The sequence below is a fragment of the Carcharodon carcharias genome, chromosome 18 (genome assembly GCF_017639515.1).
Source record: "Carcharodon carcharias isolate sCarCar2 chromosome 18, sCarCar2.pri, whole genome shotgun sequence".
NCBI lineage: Eukaryota > Metazoa > Chordata > Chondrichthyes > Lamniformes > Lamnidae > Carcharodon > Carcharodon carcharias.
Window position 1 is genome coordinate 33,801,979 of NC_054484.1, and position 20,177 is coordinate 33,822,155.

The window sequence follows — 20,177 nt, forward strand, 5'->3', positions numbered from 1 at the left end:
CAGTTTTGGATGTCTTATTTAAGGATGTAATTGCATTTGAGGCAGTTCAAAGTTTACTAGGTTGATACCTGGAATGAGTGGGTTGTCTTATGGGGAAAGGTTGGGCAGACTGGGCTTGTTTGCACTGGACTTTAGAGCGAGAGGTGAGTTAATTGAAGTATACAAAATCCTGAACAGCCTTGACAAGGTAGACATTGAAAGGATGTTTCCTCTTGTGGAAGAGTCCAGAACTAGGGGACAGTGTTTTAAAATTAGGGGTTTCCCTTTTAGGACAGGTGAGGAGAAATTTGTTCTGAGGGTTGTGCAACTTTGGAACTTTCTGCCTCAGAAAGTGATGGAGGCAGGGTCATTGAATATGTTTAAGGCAGAGGTAGATAGATTTTTGTTAGGCAAGGGAATCAAAGTTTAATCGGGGTTCGATTGGAATGTAGAAACCGAAACACAAGATGATCAACCATGATCTTATTGAGTAGCAGAGCAGGCTAAAGGGGCTGAATGGTCTACACCTGTCCCTATTTCTTATGTTCTTACAAAGGCACAAGAAGCATGATATAATACTCCATTTGCCTAGATGGGTACAACAGCAAAAACACAAACTTGACATTATGGACAAAACTGTCCTGGAATCCCATACACTAGTTTAACCATCCACTCCCTCCACCACCAGCATACAATGACTGCAATGTGTAATATCTACAAGGTGAAGAGCAGCCACATAGGAGGAGGAGCAACTGCATGAGATCATCATCATATCCAAGTTCTCCATATCACACACCATCTTAACCTGATCATATATGTCTGTTCTTTCATTGCTTCCAAGTCAAAATTTTACAATGTGTCTGACTATATTGTGGGAGTATCTTCACAAAAATGCCCATACCCTGAAGAACAATTTTCAAAAAGTACGCTGAATCAGAAACATCCCTAATATATTGGTAAAAGTTTGATTTATTCAATTCAGTATATTTTAATACATAACACAATAGCAAATTGTCCGATTTCAGAGCACAAATGGTACCAAGTTAGTCCAGAGTTGAACTTCTGATATTACATTCCACTGCATAAACAAGACTGCATTAATTACAGTAATATATCCCATGGTTATTTTATAGTGTGTAAATTGCTTGAATCTGACTCCATCACATTCTGGATTAAGGAAATCAAGACCACATGCTAAAAAAAAATTACAAAATATTGTTGACCTATTTGCCAGAGCTTTTATTAGCAAGAGTTATGAATCCCCTCCATTCTCTTCTATGCAGGCCAAGCATTAATTGTGAACAAGACAGTATGTAGAAAACGTGCTTCCAGAGTTCAGGTAATGCTATCCTAAGTTGATTGTCAGGTGGTCTTTGAAACAGCTTGATGATTCTTCCTGATTTTTGGACTCCATTCAGCGGTGAGAATACTCCATGGTACCATATGTGGTGTTCTATGACACCTCAAAATAACACTTGCATCAATCACTGATAGGTGAAGCAAAATAAAAGGATTCAAACAACTAGTAGCAAAAGAACAGCACCAGTTAAAATGTTTTATGTTTAAAATACATTGGAAAAAAACAACACCTTAGACATGTATCAATTGTCCATTGTGACAGCCCCACTGTGTTGGTGATTATGGAGTAAATACCAAATTTTCTAAAAATAGATATGTCCTCTACAGAAATAGAATTTGCATCCTGTATAGATTAAAAGATCTTGTATTATAGCCCTGAATAGGTGTATATTAGAATTATATGATCCAGATGAAGGCATTAGGACAAAACCTACAAAGAATCATTGAGGAGAAAAAATATAAAAAGGGGGAAATGGGCTTATATTGCAAAATAGTATTTATTGTTAATGGCCCAGAATTTGCTGTATAAGTTAAGGCTAATGGCACACATTGTTATTTATGGGTAAATGGTCCAGCAATTTCAGGTGAACAGACGGGAGATTAAATGTGAGCATCCAAAAGTTGTTGTACATGTTGTGATGCTCTGTTATTAACTTTGCAAAAATAAAACATCTTTCCTCTAGCCACTTCGTAGGAAATTGTTGCATTTGTCCATTAAACCCATTGCAGAAGGTTAAATCTTGTCATTACATATGTAAGCACCCTTTTGTGCTAAGTGTTAATGACTGTAATCAACCTCTCTGGCAGTGAATATTAATTATTATAAGTCTGGAAGTTCATTCCTTCAGGTATTGAATTTTGTAGGGATTTTTAAAATATCAAAATTCATTTTTTTGGCTCTCTTTGCATCTTTTTTCCTCAATCCAACCTTTTTTTCCTATTCATTTCTCTTTCTGTACCTGATTTGACATTGAATTCAACCTTTTTTTACACCCTCCTCAGTCCTTCCTGTTTCTTTCCCAATCCTTAAATTTAATTAGTTCCCTTGTTGTGCTATTAGCAGCTGGCATTTTCAGTAATGTTACAGGCAAAAAAAACTTGAGCTGAAGGATTGAGGGATAAATTTAACTAATCTCAGATGCTGTTAGATGTCCTGTTACAGCAAATTCTTGCCCATTGTCATGTATATGGATAGGACTAATGCCAAACAAGTGTAGACTGCACTTGAGCTTATTTTTTTAATACTTTGTGTACTTAAGCCATAAAGGTTAAAATGTGAATGAAATGCCAAAATAAACTAAGACAAAATATAGTTAGGTTATCTTGTGTTGGAAACTGCTCTTTATCTACATCTAGAAACCATTTAAAATAAATCATTTTTCAAGGTAAAGTTTTATTCTAACAATGTTTCTTTTTTATACCTTTCTTTTTTGGTGGTTTTTGTTGTTTTTGTAGGAGGATATTTATCTTTTATGCAAATAAAACCACAAGCGTGTGTTTTTACTAGATGTATGGTTTTCACAGGAGTAACATCCTGTTCTAGCTTGACAGAAGGTAACAAAAATCACAACACTGTTGAGATAACATAGTGGCCATAAGAAATTACAACTCCCACCACTTTTACCACCTGTTATGCAGCCAGCTGTTTATATCTGATAACTAATGTTAGCCACTTTCCATTTCCATAGATGTTATAATGAAGACACTGCCTGTATCATATTAAATACTCAGACTCACTGGGCTGACTCGACTGCTCAACAAGCTATTCGTACCTATTTAAGAATGTAAGGAATAGAAGGAGGTCTTTCAACACTTTGAGCCTGTCCTACTGTTCAAAATCATGGATAATCTTCTACCTCAGATACTTGTTACGCCTTATTCCAATATCCCTCGATTCCCTTAGAATCCAAAAAAAATCTTAGTCTTGAGCATACTTTATGACTGAGTATTCAGTGACCTCTGGGGTAGAAAACTCCTAAGATTCACACCCTTTGAGTGAAGAAATTTCTCATCTCAGTTACCACTTACATCTGAGACTGTGCCCCCATGTTCTAGATTCCCTAGCCAAGTGAAATATCCTCCCAGCATTTGATCTTTCCTTGTAGGACAATTATCCTTAATCAAGGAATGAGTGTAGTAAAGCTTTGTTGCAGCCCCTCTAAGGCAAGTATATCTTTCCTTAGGCAAGATGACCAAAACTATACAGGGTACTTCAGGTGTGGTCTCACCAATCTCTTACAATAAAGGCTAACAAATCATTTATTTACCTCATTGCTCCCTGCACTTGCTTAACTTTGACTGATATATAAGGACACCCAGATCCCTCTGAACATTTCAGAATCCGTGATTACCTTGGTTATTTAATCCACCTCATTAGCATCAGATTATAGCTTGTACTAACAGCACTGACTAAAGCAGTAAACGTGGCTGGAGAGAGAAACAGTTGTGAAAACTGATCCTTAAACAAAATTTCAGTTTAATATTTCAGAAATGCTACTGGTTTGATGATCCACCTCTCATAACAAGTCAGGTTTACACCATACGTGTTTGATACACCAAGTTGAAGCAAACCTTAAAAGAAATATCATTTCTTGTGGTCACGATTTTATCATTTTTGAATGATGCAAAGTTATTGATTTCTGACTGTATCCCTGATATTGGAAACATTTTGAAGCCCATCAAGAACTCTGAAAACCGGTTATCCTGAGCCACAGCAGTTACAAAAACAATGTATGGCACTTTCGCAAAAGTTTGTTTTACGATATTATTACAGCAAGATCAAGATGGGGTTATATTGATTTCTGAATGATGGTAGGGAGTTCACCAACTGGAGGAGGGTTGTATTTTTCCAGGCGCATCAGTCGTCGTAGAATATCCTGGCTATGCATTGGCCAGCAGTAGACATGTGTATTTTGTAGCCATGAAGGAACATGTTTCTGAACAAATGAAAATAGAGAATTATCAAATCAATTTTTAATTAAAAAGAGACTTTTGCAATCCGTTAGAAGTGCCAGCTTGTGAATAAGATGGCCATGCCATTTATTAAAACTAGATAACCACTGATTTATTCAGCTCTCGTAATTACATCTCAGTACTTCATCATTTCTCAGAATTATATTAAGAGCTGTTAATGTACAATGGATGTCCCAATTAGTTCAACTAGATTCTATCGGGATTTGAATTAGGGTGATGTGCATAAATTTCACTGGAAATGACCAGGCACAAAATGGAAGCTTGTGCATTTCTAATTTGGAAGTAGAATAACCACTTTTCAGAATAAACCTCCAGATTTAACCACTGCTTGCATATGGTCACCTCTCCTTGGCCCTCTGTTCCAGCTGAACAATCTCCAGCTGGGTACCCATTGATACTCTGTCTCTCCACAACTGTTCCTAAACCAGTACTTTGGTTTATCAGTGCTCCAAGTTGACTGTATGCTGTCCTCAATTCAATTTCACACTGAGACAATTCAACTTCAACACAATCTCAAATAGGATTTTTGATTTCTCATCACTGCCCTTTCTTCCATTTATAACCAGGACTTGTCACTTCCAAACTCCATCATGCCGATGTAACTTGAACAGTGTCTACTCACGTATGTATTTTGGTTTTTGCTCAGATGCATCCCAATTACTTGTTTCTTTTTCCCCTTTTTGACCCTTCTCTCCTGTCTTCGTTTCTTGTCACCCAGTCATCTCATCTGCTCATTTCTCTCTTCTTGGTTATTTTGCCCCTCAACCCAACCAATCATTACTTTTCTGCCTCCCAGCATTAATTGCTTTTGAATAAAGCTACAGCCACCCTGTGCTTCTGTAGTAATCTGATATGTCATATACCTTCAAGACAAGTATTATAATATAAGGTCACAATCCTAATATCCAATAACAGAGCAGCACGGGTACCAACTCAGTCACCCTGAACCAAACGTGCAACCTGGATCCTTTAGCCCCTACAAAGGAAGGGCATTGGATCCAACAAACTGGCGACGAGAATAAAAGTGCAAAAAAAAAATCACAGAAAAAAACAAGGTAAAAAAAGAGAAAAAAACCAAAGGAATCCAGAAGAACCGAAAATCAGGCCGTACCTCGCATAGTAGTTGTAAGTAAAATAAAATTTTCTTCAGTGTCGAAGTAATCCCCTCAGAGAATGCTGCAATTTGAAAGATTGAGGCCTTTCGATCCAACCTTGGATGAGTGGTCTCGCTATGGTTTCACTTCCAGGCGAATGACATTGCGGGGAAGAGGCGTGCCATCCTTCTGTCCATGTATGAGAGTAAGACATATGGACTAATTCGGACTCTGTTGGTGCCCAGTGCCCCAGACTCAAAGTTCTGATGATTTAGTGAACCTCGTAAAGAATCATTACCAGCCCAAGTCATCTGTGATGATGCAACGGTTTAAATTTAACTCAAGAAATAGAGCTGCGGGGAAGGCAGTTGCTTGTTATGTGGCAAGTCTGAAGCAATTAACTGAATATTGAGAGTTTGGTACTTCTATTAATGCTATGCTTAGAGATTGTTTGGTGTGCAGTATAAATGAAAACACGATTCAGAAGAGATTACTGGCTGAATCAAATGATTTTCAGAAGGCATTGGAAATCACTCTTGCAATGGAAAGTGCAGTGCTAGACTCAGAAGCCATTCAAGGAGCACAAAATGGGGCAGGGAGCCTCAGCCAGAGCACAAAAAGTGCAGAGCTTTACTCCAAAGAGGGAAGGAGCCACCACTAGCAGGCAAATTTAAAGGGAAAACTTAGCAGCAAAAATATGGCATAATAATAAGAGGTGGAAGCACCTCTTGTAATGAAATAGTTTAAAAAGGTCGAATGTTTCTTCTGCCATTGAAATGGACACCTCGAGACATGGTAAAGATAAGATCAGGCAAACTTTCAGACAAAAGCAAAAACTCAGATAAACAGTGTTGAAAAGTCTGAAGTAATAGATGCTGATATCTATTTGCTGTATTATTTAAAAGGTAGGAAGAACAGAGCCTATTTAACCAGGAGAGTAATGAGAAGCCTCTCAGAATGGAGGCGGATACTAGCGCAGCCACTATGGTGATTGGTGAGCATATGTTTAGATATCTGAATCATGGAGAATGTAAGGTGAATTTAGAAGTTGATGAAATATTTTTAAAAACTTACACCGGAGAAGACATACAAGTCAAGAGTGTATATAAAGTCACAGTACACTATGAAGGTCAAACAGGGAGATTACCCTTGATGGTAGTAGCATGCGAGGGACCGAGCCTCCTCAAGCCAAACCGGCTGTAAGAAATTAAATTGGAATGGACTGAAAGCTTCCAACTGCGAACCAATGGATTACCACAGCTACCACAAGAATATACCTCAGTTTTCAAGGAAGAGCTTTGAAAAATTGAGGGGCTACAAGCAAACATTCATGTAGATCCAGAGGCAACACCAAGATTCATGAAGGCAAGACCAGCACCTTATGCAATGTAGTATAAGGTAGATGCCAAACTGCAAACAACAATTGGACTTAGAGAAGGCATCCTGGAAGTTTGTCACCATAAATACAAATAAGGGATTGTACCAATACACCCATTTATCATTTGGCTTATCTTCTGCTTGCGCCACATTCCAAAGAACCATGGAAAGTTTGCTACAGGGATTGCCCCATGTGGTAATTTATTTGGATGGCATTCTCATGACTGAACTCACTGAAAAGGAACATTTGATGAACTTGGAAGAAGTTCAGAAATGTTTTTTTTTGCAGGTTGCAGTGAGATTGAAAAAGGAAAGTGCACATTCCAGGCAAAAGAGGTAATTTACCTAGGTCACAAAGGTAGATTCACAAGGCCTAAATCCAGTTGAAGAAAAAGTGAAAGCCATTAAAGAAGCCCCAGCACCAAGGAATACATCCGAAATGAAATCATTCTTGGGGATAAATCAATTACCATGGATGTTTCTTGCCTAATTTGTCAACAGAACCAGCACCACTGTATTACTTGTTCAAGAAAAACCAGAGATGGTCATGGCAAATACCACAAGCAGAAACTTTCACAAAAAAAGGGAAACCGTTGCTACAATCTTATACACTTATACATTTTCACCCAAAGAGAGAGTTGATATTAAGTATGATGCATCACCTTATGGAGTGGGAGCAGTGCTTTCCTATTGAATGGATGATGGGTCAGAATGACCTATAGGACGTGTGTCGAGAACACTTGGTACTGCACAGAAAAAGTTCTCAAATTGAAAAAGAAGGCCTGGCAATCATTTTCAGTGTTAAGTAGTTTCATCAACATGTACATGGTCATCATTTTGTCATTATTATGATGGACCACAAGCCATTATTAGGACTATTTGGTGAAGACAAGGCTACATCCCCTATAGCCTCAGCAAGAGTATGAAGGTGGGCATTGATCTTAGCAGCGTATGAGCATACGGAAGTCAAACTGCAAATGCACTCAGTCGTTTTCCCTTGCAAATAAAGGATAAGGATGTTCCAATTCCTCAGGAATACATCTTGTTATTGAGCTTTCTGGACTCATCACCGATATGTGCTAAACAGATTAAAGATTGGATAAACCAAGACCCAGACTTATCCAAAGTAAGAAATCAAGTTCTGTGTGTTCGTGACCAACCATGAGTTTGATGAAAAGAAACCGTATTTCCAGAGAAGATATGAAATAACCAGCCAAGATGGTATTACACTGTGGGGAGCTCAAGTGATTGTTCTTCCAAAAGGATGAAAGCCATTGTTATCAGTTCACATCCCTGAATTTCCAAAATAAAGGCAATAGCATGTAGCTATATGTGGTGGCTGGGAGGAATAGAAAACTTAGTGAGAAGTTGTATGCAGTGTCAACAAGTACAAAAATTACCTGCAACAGCTCCGTTACACCCTTGGGAGTGACCAGGAAGGCCATGGGTACGGGCACACATAGTCTATGTGGGGCCTTTTATGAGAACAATTTTTCTCCTTATCATAGACATTCATTCAAAATGGACGGATATACATGAAGTGAGGTCACCTACATCTTCAGTAACAATAGACTAGCTTTGACAAAGCTTCGCTACAAACGGATTACCTGAAGTGCTAGTATCAGATAATGGAACAGTATTCACAAGTGCTGAATTTAACTGATTTGCAAGCCTCAAATGGTATTGTTCATGTGAAAACATCTCCATATCACCCTTCTTCAAATGGACATGCCAAGAGAGTTCAGACATTCAAGTTTGGTTATGAAGAAATTATCTGGAGATTCAATAGTGACTAAATTAGCACAATTTCTTTTCCATTATAGACCCACCCTCATTTGACAACAGGTGTCACACCTGCAGAATTGCTGAAGCACCGTCTCTGCTCGAGACTGAGCCTAATCATGCCAAATTTGGCGAGGGAGTGGTGCAGTGTGGAGGTAGAGAGGCGGCAGGAAAGTCAGAAAATGGGACATGATTGTCACAGTCAGGACAGAGCATTTAATGTAGGAGAGAAAGTATTTGTGAAAAATTTTAGAGAAGGACCAGCATGGTTGTTCGGTGAAATAAGTGCTGTAACGGGACCTCTTTCCTACCACGTGAAAGTTGGAGATTGAATAGTAAGGAGACACGTGGAGCACATATGAGGTGGAGAAACCAAATATCCAGAAGCAATTCCAACAGTGTTTGGGACTGAATCAACATTTTTTGTTGAAAGAACTCAACCAAGTACAAATTTACATGGAGGGCTGACTGTACCTGAAAGAGTCGAGGAAACAAATTTACAGGTACCTGCTGCAGAACCAGATGCTTAGGCGACTTCAGTAAGGGAGATTCAAAAGCAAACTTCAGAAGCTGTATAGCTGAGACGTTCTACATGCATAAGGAAACCCCAAGAGAGACTGACTTTGTAAATAATTAAGTTGTGTAAATAACTTGATATATTGAAAAACTGTAAAATTATTTTTCAGTAAAGAGGGAAGGGATGTAGTAATCTGATATGTAATATAAGACAAGTATTGTAATGTAAGGTCACATGATCTTGATATCCAATAGCAGAGTAGCACAGGCTACTTCTGAGAGTGAGTCTCGAGTTAGCCACTGATGAGTGAAGACAGAATTTTATGTTGTTAGCACACAGTGTAGCTGTCGATTTTAGTCTGTAAATAAACAGCATGTGTTTATTCTAACAACGATCTCCAGATGTTTTCTGTCTGTACCAACTAGGTTACCCTGAAACAAATGTGCAACCTGGATTCTTTAGCCCCTACAAACCAAGGATACTGGATCAAACAGCTTCTCTCAACTTTCTCTGAAAAGACCCATCAAGACACTCATGAGCATCTCCTATGAGAAGCAACTCTAACTGCCCAATCTCCAGTGCACTCGCTAGGAGCTAATCTTGCTAGCCTCATTATCCCAATCACTCCAACCACTAGTACTTCCTTAGACTCTCCCACTAGACCAACAATCTCTGGCTCTCTCCAGAATGGCAATTTACTCAACAAAGATGATCTTGCCACCAACCACCTTATTCAGAATGATTGCACTGACATGCTGGCTTTGACAAAACTTTGCTCATGGTTGACCACAGCCTGCTCCTTACTGAAGCCATTTCACCAGGCTACTTTCTACCACCTGCCCTGACAAAACTGCTATGGTGGCATAATGGACAACACCACTGAAATTGTATTGACCACTCCTCTGGCATCTGCTAATCCTTTGAGCATCTCATCTTATTCTAGCCAACTCATCTCTCCTTTGAAACGTCATTCATTATCGCTTCAAATTCCCCTGCCTTTTCTCCCTTAGCCTCTGCACTGATTCTCAATTTTAACCCGTATCCCAAATCACCTTGCTCTTTCCTCCGATTTCACTGTCCTCCCTTCATATGAACTCTAACCCATATTCAAAGTTGTTCCTTCAACTGTGCAACTTTACACCTCCTCTCTACTTCCATGCCCTCAATCACAGCAAGGCCATCTCCTACCACTTCCTCATACTAACAATGTGTCAGAGGAAATAACACAAGCAAATAGAAACTTACATTAGATAATCTAAATGATAAAACTAAATTGCTAAGTTTGCAAAAAGTAAAAATACTGATTATCTTTAGTTGATAAGGCACAAATATACTAGCTGTTGTATTACTCTTACTTAAATATTTACTCAAATCTGCAGTGAAATTTTGAAAAATAATTTTTAATTTTCCACATTATTTTGGTGTTATGTATTATTTAATCTACTTTTAGCTTTCTTAGAATGGTGTCACCATTAATAGATGTACAACAACTTACAGCCAATTATATCAACTTTCTCCTATCAGCAAAATGAAGGAATATTCATTTGTACTGCTATTTAGCAACACCTATGTGCCAAAAATCTGTTTACCAATGCTCCTTGGTCTCTGATCTCATCAGAGCCTTGGTCAAAACATAATCGAGAGCTGAATGCCAGAAGAGAACAGAGAATTGCTATCCTTGACGTAAAGGCATTTGATAGAGCATGGCATCATACAGCCCTAGCTAAACAGAGGTCAATGGAAAACCTTGCAGTAGCTGAAGTCACACCTGACAGAGGCAGATGGTTGTGGCTATTGGAAGCCAATCATAACAGCTCCTTGGGGCAAAATCTTTGAACCAACTGTCTTCAGCTGTTTCATCAATTGTTTTCACTTTAATTTGCTGTTATTTATGCACAACCGCTTCAGCGACTTCAGGAGAGAGCAGCGTGAGATTAAATGTGGAAATTTCAAAGCTGCTGCCTGAGGTGTGCCGCTGTCTTGTTAGCTGCACAAAAACGGCATCTTATTGTCTGGCTCATCATTGAAATGTCCTGAATGGTATGAAGTTGCTGTATTTGAGTGGTAGGTATGAACCAAATTCACCACAGAAAGTCAAGTCGTCTTCATTTCAGTATAAGTACCCTTTTAACAACATAAGTTTTAAGCACTGTTAAACAACCCTCTGCCTCAGTGACAAATGTGAATATTCACTTTTCTATTCATCAAATCTTAACTTGTTAAATCCTGTACTTTCGCCTTTAATTCAGGAACTTTTTACTGCATGTGCCTTTGACTTTTTTTTTCCCTGCAACTATATTGCATCAAGGTACACTTCTCTCAAGAGCCCAACATGTCTCAAAGTTCTCACTGATTATCTGCCTCTTCACTTTGCTTACCATGTTGGCTCCGGGGAAAATAATTGGAACAAATCTGAAGTTCTTGCTCCCATTCTGAATAAATTCATTTTGAAGCTGCAACAAAGCAATAAGTGGAAGCTTATGAAATAACCAAAGTATTTTGAACAGCATTTCAGAAATGAACAATTCTTACAGCATTTAGCATGAAAAGGTAATCTATAAATTGAAAATCTGACTGCTTCCAAATCCAATACATAAGGCTGTCTTCAGAGCTTATGTCAACTATTTAACTAGTAACCAAGCTGCAGCATTTTAAAATGTGATCACCGAAAATTCATGGAACTTCCTGAGGGCGAAAACACACTTTTACCCATGACTGAGTACGCTTTTGATGTGTGAAAGCAAACCAACAGCTAAGAATACCTAAATTTGAACAAAATTATAAAAATCTGGAATCATGAACGAGTGCAGGCTTTTGTTAGGAAGAGATAGTTTAAGTAAGTTATATTTGTATGTGTGGATGTTAGGAATGAGTTGTAGCTTTAAGTTTAATTTGGATTTCTGTATTGGTGTGTTAAGAAGGGGGGAAAACTTGAGTTTTAGTTTCACTTTAAAAGATGCTTGTATTTTAAATGAGGTTTATGACTCTTGAAGGGGAGTTAAGACAAACAAAAAAGGTGGGAAAAAAACTGGGCTGTTGCCTAGCAATAGGAGGCCCACACAGGAACACAGAGGAACTGAAAGCAGTTCAAGTTCAGGTGGTGATTATGCTTTAAGGTTGAAAGGAGTTGCCAGCAGAAGCAGCAGAGGAAAGGGACAGATAACAAGTCCCAAACTAAAGTTGGAAACAGGAGCTGGGAGAAGCTGGGCAGAAAGGAGCTGCAGGAAGCTGGTTTCCTAGATGGGGGGTGGGGGGGTGTGTGTGTGTGTGGTCAGTCCCAAGAAGACTTTCTCGTCAAAGGGAAAGAACAGGAATCTGGAAAACATTCTGTTAAGTGAAGTTAAAAGCGAGGAGCAGAGAAAGTTGCAGGATGCAGACTTAAAGCACTAGGCTTTCAAGAAGCCAGAAGATCCAAGGAGACAGCTGACAGTCTATAACGCTTTACTATTGGCATGTGAGGTGGTGGTGTTCTGTTGGCATGGCAGAGCATTTGAAAGAAAGAGCATAGAAGACAAAGATTGAATGCACGTGGCGGTCCAGGGGAGAGGAACATCAGAAAAAGGGTTCAAAATGGTGGAGGTGGACCCTTGTGGAAGGCTTCTGAGAGAAAGCGTCGTTTGGAAGATTCCAAAGCAAGTTCTTAGAGAATGGAGATTGGAAACCCTTGAAAAATGTGGAATTCAGTGAGGCTGGTTGGCTCATGGTGTGACAAGCATCTGGGGGGAGTTGATCAGAAATCCATAGCATCTGTTTGGGGTGGCATCTATCACTTGGTTTCAGAGTGTGGTGTACCTGATCACAGGTCGCCTATTGGTTTATATGGACTGTACTTATTGTGAACATTAGAGTACAGAGTATAAGATAGCTTTTGTAACTTGTGTTATCCTTACGAATCTGTACATATCTGTAAAAATATAATTGTCAGTGAAGGAGCATTGTAACACAGTTCATCTTTTGTTTAATGTTTTATTCTTTCGTTAAGAGTTGATTCCTGTGTATCTGTTTCGTAGCCATTCTCCATGTTTCTAAAAAAAAGTTAGGATCTATCAAGCTGGGTTCCATCTATCAGCTGGGATCATTTGATGTCTCAGAAAATTTACAGTAAAATGGCAACTAAGTAATGGACTGTTCTGCATTGGTTAAGGAGGTTCATCTTTATTTTGCAAGGAGTTAGCTAATATCACCTCGCAAGGACCTAGCAGCAAGGTTAGAAATGTTTGCCTCCATTTTCTTCACATGAGGTCCTAAGTTTCAAACTTAGTACCTTCCGTTTTCTTGCATTCCACCACAAAAAGCTGTTGGGGCTGGGTCATGGTGAGGATGGCATAATGGGGATGTGTTCCCAGACTATTGATGAGGAATTGGGGGAGGGGTGTGGGGAGCTGACAGTTAAGGAGGAAACATTTTGACTAGGGCTTCTGCTTGAAGCAGAAGTCACCAGGTATCAATCAAGTTTCCATGTAAAAATTATTTGACAATTAAATTGTTATTAAGGGCATAGATTTTTGGAGGGGCACTCCAAAAAAGTGCAGCACAGAGCAATTCCTACACCCTTCCCCCCCAATTCCTCATCAATAGTCTGGAAACACATCCCCATTATGTCATCCTCACCATGGCCCAGCTTTTTGCAGGGGAATGCAAGAAAACGGAAGATACTAAGTTTGAAACTTAGGGCTTCATGCAAAGAAAATGGAGTCAAACATTTCTCATGCATGAAACATAAAACGTTAGCATGCAGGTGCAGCAAGTAATTAAGAAGGCAAACAGAATTTTGTGCTGTATTGCTAGAAGGTTGGAGTTTAAAAATAGGAAGTCTTGTTACAACTGTACAGGGTGTTGGTGGGGCCGCACCTAGAGTACAGTGTACAGTTTTGGTCCCCATATTTAAGAAAGGATATACTGGCATTGGAGGCAGTTCAAAAGAGATTTGCTAGGCCAATTCCTGGGATGAAGGGGTTGACTTATCAAGAACGGCTAAACAGGTTAGGCCTTTATTCATTAGAATTTGGTATAATGAGGGGCAATCTTATTGAAATGAACAAGATTCTGAGGAGGCTTGACAGGGTAGATGTTGAGATGATGTTTCCACTATTGGGGGAATCTCAAACTAGGGGACAGTTACAAAATAAGGGGACACTCATTTAAAACTGAGATGCAAAGGAGTTTCTTCTCAGAGGGTAGTGAATGTCTGGAATTCTCTACCGAAGAGAATTGTGGAGGTTAGATCGCTGAAAGTATTTAAGGATGTAGATAGATTTTTGAAATATCAGGGAGTTGAAGACTATGGAGCAGCTGGCATGAAAGAGGAGTCGAGGCCAGGGGCAGATCAGCCATGATCTTATTGAAAGGCAGGGCAAGCTTGAGGGGCCAAATGGCCTACTCCTGCTCCTATATCTGATGTTCTAATAAAATTCTGATCTGTGCGCATCAGTCATGGCTCAGTTGGTAGCACTCTCACCTTGGAGTCATAAGGTTGTTGATTCTCACTCTCCTGACTTTATAACAAACAACAGCCACCTAAGCAAAGTATTGAAATCATATCCAGAAAATGAACACTGACTACAAGAGAAGAATAAAAGGGTGAAGGGGAAAAGTGAGGAGATCCAATTGGTTCAATTAAATTTTCCATTATTGCTATCAAGTAGTGCTTCAGTTGTCAGATCTCACCTGGAGCACTGTATTCAGCTTTGTGTACTGAGCCTCAGGAAATATGGATCTAGACTTGGGGGGAGCACAGTACAGATTCACCAGATAAATCAGAGCTTAAAGGGTTAAAGTTCTTATGAAGACAGCTTACAAAAACTTGTAGCCTATTGTAAACTTACCCTAAACTGATAATCCTTCAAGCCGAGAAGAATTGACAGCTCAACTAATGGAGGTATTTCAACTGAAAAGGAGATTTGATAGAGTGCCTTCTGGGAAATTATTTCCTATGTGGGAAATCCTGACCAGAGGGCGTAATCTTAAATAAACAAAGCAAGGCCATAATCTTAAAAAACAAAGCAAGGCCATTAAGGAGTAAAGTCAGGAAGCAAAAGGTAGTGCAAGTCTGGAATAAAAAAAAAACCACGATGAAAACACTCAGGTCAGACAGCCCCTGTGGACCAAAAAATGGAGTTAATGATTCAGGCTGATGACCTTTTGTCAGAATTTAGTGGAAATTTGGAGCTTGCTTCCTCCAAAAGGCCTTAGAAGCTGGGTCAATTGAAATTTTCAAGTTTATGATTCATTAGATTTGTTAGACGAGGATATTTAAGGGATATGTAACAAAAACAGGTAAATGGAATTGGGTTACAGATCAGGCATGATCTTACTGAATGCTGAAACAGGCTCGAGAGGTTAAATAGAATATTTCTATTCTTCTATGTTCTTAAGATAGACTTGGGATAATAAAGAATAACCTAATTCTCCATACAGAGATACAAGTAAATGGCAAGAGTAAATATGAGTTGGAAATAATGGTAAAGACAGAGAGATCACTAAACAGTAACTAAGAGTAACTAAATCATGAATAAGGAAAGAGAAAGAGTGTGGAATAAACCTGCAGAAGAATTGTGCACGCTTTAGGACAGAAAAGGTAGGGAGCACTACTTGTCCAGGACAAGTTATCTGCAACTCAGTACAATTTTTCAAATCCTCTGTTAGATATAACTTAGTGATTCAAAAACATTAAGAATGAAGTCAGTGTCATTATAATTACCTGTTTGTAGATAAAGACTGTATTCAAAGAATGTTCATCATTTTTTAATTCAAAGTTCTGAGATGTAACAGCTTCCCAGTATTTCGGGCTGATAACAATAATGATCAGATATCCTTTCTGTGTGTGCATATAAAAAATGAAGCCATTATTAAAGATGATAAAATATGTTGTTTCAGAATTTTTTTTATTCAGTAATATAATTCAGTCAGTACATAAACCTTTAGACTAAATTATTGTCAAGGCGGCTATGAAGTACTGTTCAAATATTGTGTAATTTTAGAGAGGCTAACTTACATCATTGATGTATCTTTCCATCCAGTCAATTTTGTTTATACTTCTAAAATGTTGCTCAAACATATCAATCTAAAATAAAAACAAATGGTCCTGAAACAATTATTTGTAATTATCACTTTGGTTATTCTAAAATGCACACATGATGGTTAATACAACAGATATGTCTGAATTAATTTCTGTGATTGACAAAAATGAAAACAGCAATGGGCTGGATTCCTAGTCTAGGGTATATTTCAATATTGTTCCTTCAATATTGTTTCCTCAATTCCTATGACATCCAATTGTGGGTTGTATTGTGACGAAGATCGTGAAACACTGCAGGAGTATAAAGATGGGCAATGTGGGAAAACTGTAAAGTGGAAGTGAGAAGAGAGAGATAGGTGACCCATCTCAAATGATAAGGTTTTAAAGGAAGCAAGGTCAGCTTTAGCACGGCCCAACGCAGACTAAATCCACCATGTTGTAACAGAAATATGTACTTGATCTTTATTCAAACACCTTTTTTTGCGGCCAAGTGGGATTACCATTTCAGTTACAAATTGGGGTAGATTTGCACTATGGCTTAAGTTCAGGTAAGACTCATTTGAATACTGCCATCTGATTGAATCTGAACTTATATTTACCACATTATCACCTTCATGAATGTGTTTTCCCTGTAAAACCATGGATAATGATTTTTTAAATAAAGTGAAAAACATTGGAAACTCTGAAGAAATTGTTCAAATTCTGCTGCTGAATACCAATTCCAAACAGTAAATGTTTTTAAAAACTAAATGCCAAACAGAAAATGGAAATGTTTAAAATTCAACCTTTACAGGGCTTCCAAAACTGATTCTTATTCTTCAAAGCCAAAAGTACTTTCTCCCGTTAAGCTTGAAAATAATTTCTATCAAGTCAATAAATCTGTTTTAGCAGATACCAGAACTGTTTTTTTTAAAAAAGCATTCATTCCAATTTGGAAGCTTGATATCCATTTACACAAAAGATACAAATAAAAAGGTGCTTCACTAGCACCAAATAAACTCCTTTGATGGAATGTCTCACCGTTGGCACAGTACTGACTGTATATATGATACACTACAAAAAGTTTTCAACTTCAAAATATTAGTTATTCTGTAAATTTTCAAACATTGTAAAGCAAGGCTCTTTACTAAATCAAAAAAAAATTACAACCCAAAGATCTGTCCTGGAATATACATGCAACAAAAATGATCAGAAATACCTTTGTAAAAAATACGTAATGGTGAACACTATAAAGATCATCGCTGCAAAAGAGGGAACAGAAGTGCTGATTCTTCCAACCCAGAGATGTTTCTGATTAAATAAGCTAGCTGGCTACATAATTCCTCAACAGCATGAGAAGAAGAATTAATTTGATATAAACTTGATTTTCAGTCCCTTCTACCTCCAATCTCCAGAGATCAAGGATGAAAGCCAAGTGCAGATAAACAAGAGGGAGACAGTGCCACAACCAACCTGGGTTTCAAATCCATTTCGGATTAACAAAGCAACAAACTTGATGACCTCTTCAACATGCTTGTCGTTATCTGTAGCATAAGTCACAAAGACTTTTCCTGGTAAAAATTAAAACATTCATGTTATTAATTCTACAATGGTGTTTAGGAAATTGGAAACTTTGAAACTAGAATACCAACATGGAACTTCAATATGGGTCAAAAACAAGAGCACCAGGGAACAGCTGGTAATAACAGCTAGTTAATCTGCCATATAAAAATATCTAATATAAAAGCAGAAAATGCTGGAAAAACTCAGGTCTGACTGCATTGGTGGAGAGAAATAGAGTTAATGTTTTGAGTGACCCCTCTTTAGAGCTAAAAGGAAGTAGCAATGTGATAAAGATTGTACTGTTCAAGAGGGGTGCAGCAGGTGAAAATAAGTGGATAAAAAATTTTTAAAAGGGGATTAAAAAGGGGTAAAGGTAGAGGGAGCATCAGCACTCTCTTCCATCTTCACCCCTTTTTAAAAAAAATATTTTTCATCCACTTATTTTCATTTTTATTAATTTATTCATTGTTTAATCTGCTTTTAATCACTTTTTCTATCCTTTTTCCACAACTACTGCCCCCTCCCCACCCCCAAAAGGGCCATCTGTTACTTATATAAAAACAAAAAAACCGCGGATGCTGGAAATCCAAAACAAAAACAGAATTACCTGGAAAAACTCAGCAGGTCTGGCAGCATCGGCAGAGAAGAAAAGAGTTGACGTTTCGAGTAGGGCCATCTGTTACTTGTTCCATGTTGTTCTTTCACAGAGTGCTTACCTTTGTTCTGCTTTCTTACCTTCATGGCCCTATCAGCACCTTCTTTAGCCCTTACCATTACCATTAACACTCTCTTTGTCTTTTTGTCCATGACATCTTTGTCAGTCTCTCCCTAGTCCCCATCTATCTTTGGCCTTCTATTCAGTTTCACCTGCTCCAGGTTAAATTGCATCACATTTCTACTCTTCAGCTCTGAAGGGTCACAAAGACTTGAAACATTAGCTCTGTTTCACTCTCCATAGATGCTGTCAGACCTGCTGAGTTTTTCCAGCATTTTGTTCTTATTTCAGATTTCTAGCATCTGCAGTATTTTACTTTCCTTTAAAATAATTATCACATTATCTTTTCTTTGACAATTCCAATGCTCATTTTAGCTTTAGGCATCTAATACAGTCTGATCCAAATGTCATTTCCATGCTAGAATAACAAAATTCATTTTTTAGATAATGACAATTTATTAACGCTACTTACTCTGTTCACGAGGAAGCGGAAGGCTGAATGGTGCATTTGTATTTACAGGATCTGTAGGAGCAACTGCCCTGAAAATATATAGGATATGAAATTAGAATAATCTACTCTGGATATGACAATACATGTAGTCTCCCACATCAAGCAAATTGATTTGACTACCAATCATTAGCAACCCTGACAATGAAAATTTTGGCCCATGATTCTTTTTATTAATTCATATAAAATTCTGCATGAAGTGAAGTGGTTTTGCACATAGAATTACCAATATACATACAAATCAGACAACTACAGAGCAGCTACATGGCTTCCACTTCTATCCTATGAGTATGCAAGTAAATCTGACTGATATTTCTTTCAATACTGAATCAGGCTAAAATAAATAAGATACAGGACACACCTCAAACCACCATGAACCTTGGCCTCAAAAGGGACTATATCTGAAACAGTAAACAAGCTTGAAATCTGTCCCTTTGTGACTACAGATAGAATAAAAAAGATCGATAAAACCTACAATCGCAGCATTGAATTTAGGCATACCTGAAGTCCTGTATATAATTATTCCACTGAACAATGTCAAACACCATAGTAAATGCTTTTGCTGCGAAATATCTTTGGAGAACTTTCCATGCAATATCACTCATATCTTTCCCACAACATACTAACAGAACTACAGATAAAACAAGTCAAGATGGCTCCTGGACTAGCAGCTTCCTGGGAAGTTCCTTGGCCATGCAGCTCCATCCTTGGCCACCAGTTGCTATTTCTACACCCCACCCCTCCATTTCCTCTATTCCACTGTTCAAGTTCTCCTGCCTCTGATAGTGGATGTCAGCCACTACCATCTGAAGGGCAAATGGAGCAGACACCTGGGAACACCACCACCACCAAGTTCCTTTCTAAGCCACTCCTGACTTGGGAATATATCCCCATTCCTTCACTGTCACAGTCAAAATCCTGGAACTCCCTCCCTAATAGCAGTGGGCGTTCCTGCAACAATTCAAGGTGACAGCTCACCACCACCTTCTCAAGGGCAATTAGGGATGGGCAATAATTGTTGGCTAGCCAGTGATGCCCACATCCCATGAATGATTAAAAAAAGGATGCATTTTAATAAGTCAACTGCTAGCATCCAGTCATCTGGAGAAGAGAACTGCAAAGATTCACAATCATTTGAGAGAAGAAATTTTTCATCTCAATTCCAAATGCCTGACTGCTTATTCTGAGACTGTGACCCCTAATTCTAAACTCCCCAACCAAGGGAAATAGCATCCATTCTGCCAAGCCCTCTGAGAAGCTAAGAATTTTATATATTTCAATGAGATCACCTCTCGTTCTTTTAAACTCCAGGG

The 20,177-nt window shown here is 38.4% G+C and overlaps 1 protein-coding gene across 7 annotated transcripts in view; it reads right to left on the reverse strand.

Annotated features, from left to right (window-relative positions):
- Positions 1-930: 930 nt before the first annotated feature.
- Positions 931-20,177, reverse strand: part of traf3ip2l (TRAF3 interacting protein 2-like) — a 75,768-nt gene continuing 56,521 nt past the window's right edge. For 6 of the 7 annotated variants that reach the window (XM_041211739.1, XM_041211741.1, XM_041211740.1 and 3 more), the window contains 6 exons: positions 18,829-18,896; positions 17,552-17,649; positions 16,076-16,144; positions 15,782-15,898; positions 11,460-11,534; positions 931-4,274 (listed from right to left, as the gene is read on the reverse strand). In XM_041211739.1, coding sequence (XP_041067673.1) covers positions 4,128-4,274; positions 11,460-11,534; positions 15,782-15,898; positions 16,076-16,144; positions 17,552-17,649; positions 18,829-18,896 — 574 coding nt within the window. In that variant the 3' untranslated portion in view covers positions 931-4,127. The remainder of the gene's footprint in view (positions 4,275-11,459; positions 11,535-15,781; positions 15,899-16,075; positions 16,145-17,551; positions 17,650-18,828; positions 18,897-20,177) is intronic. The other variant, XM_041211744.1, reaches the window with a different exon arrangement.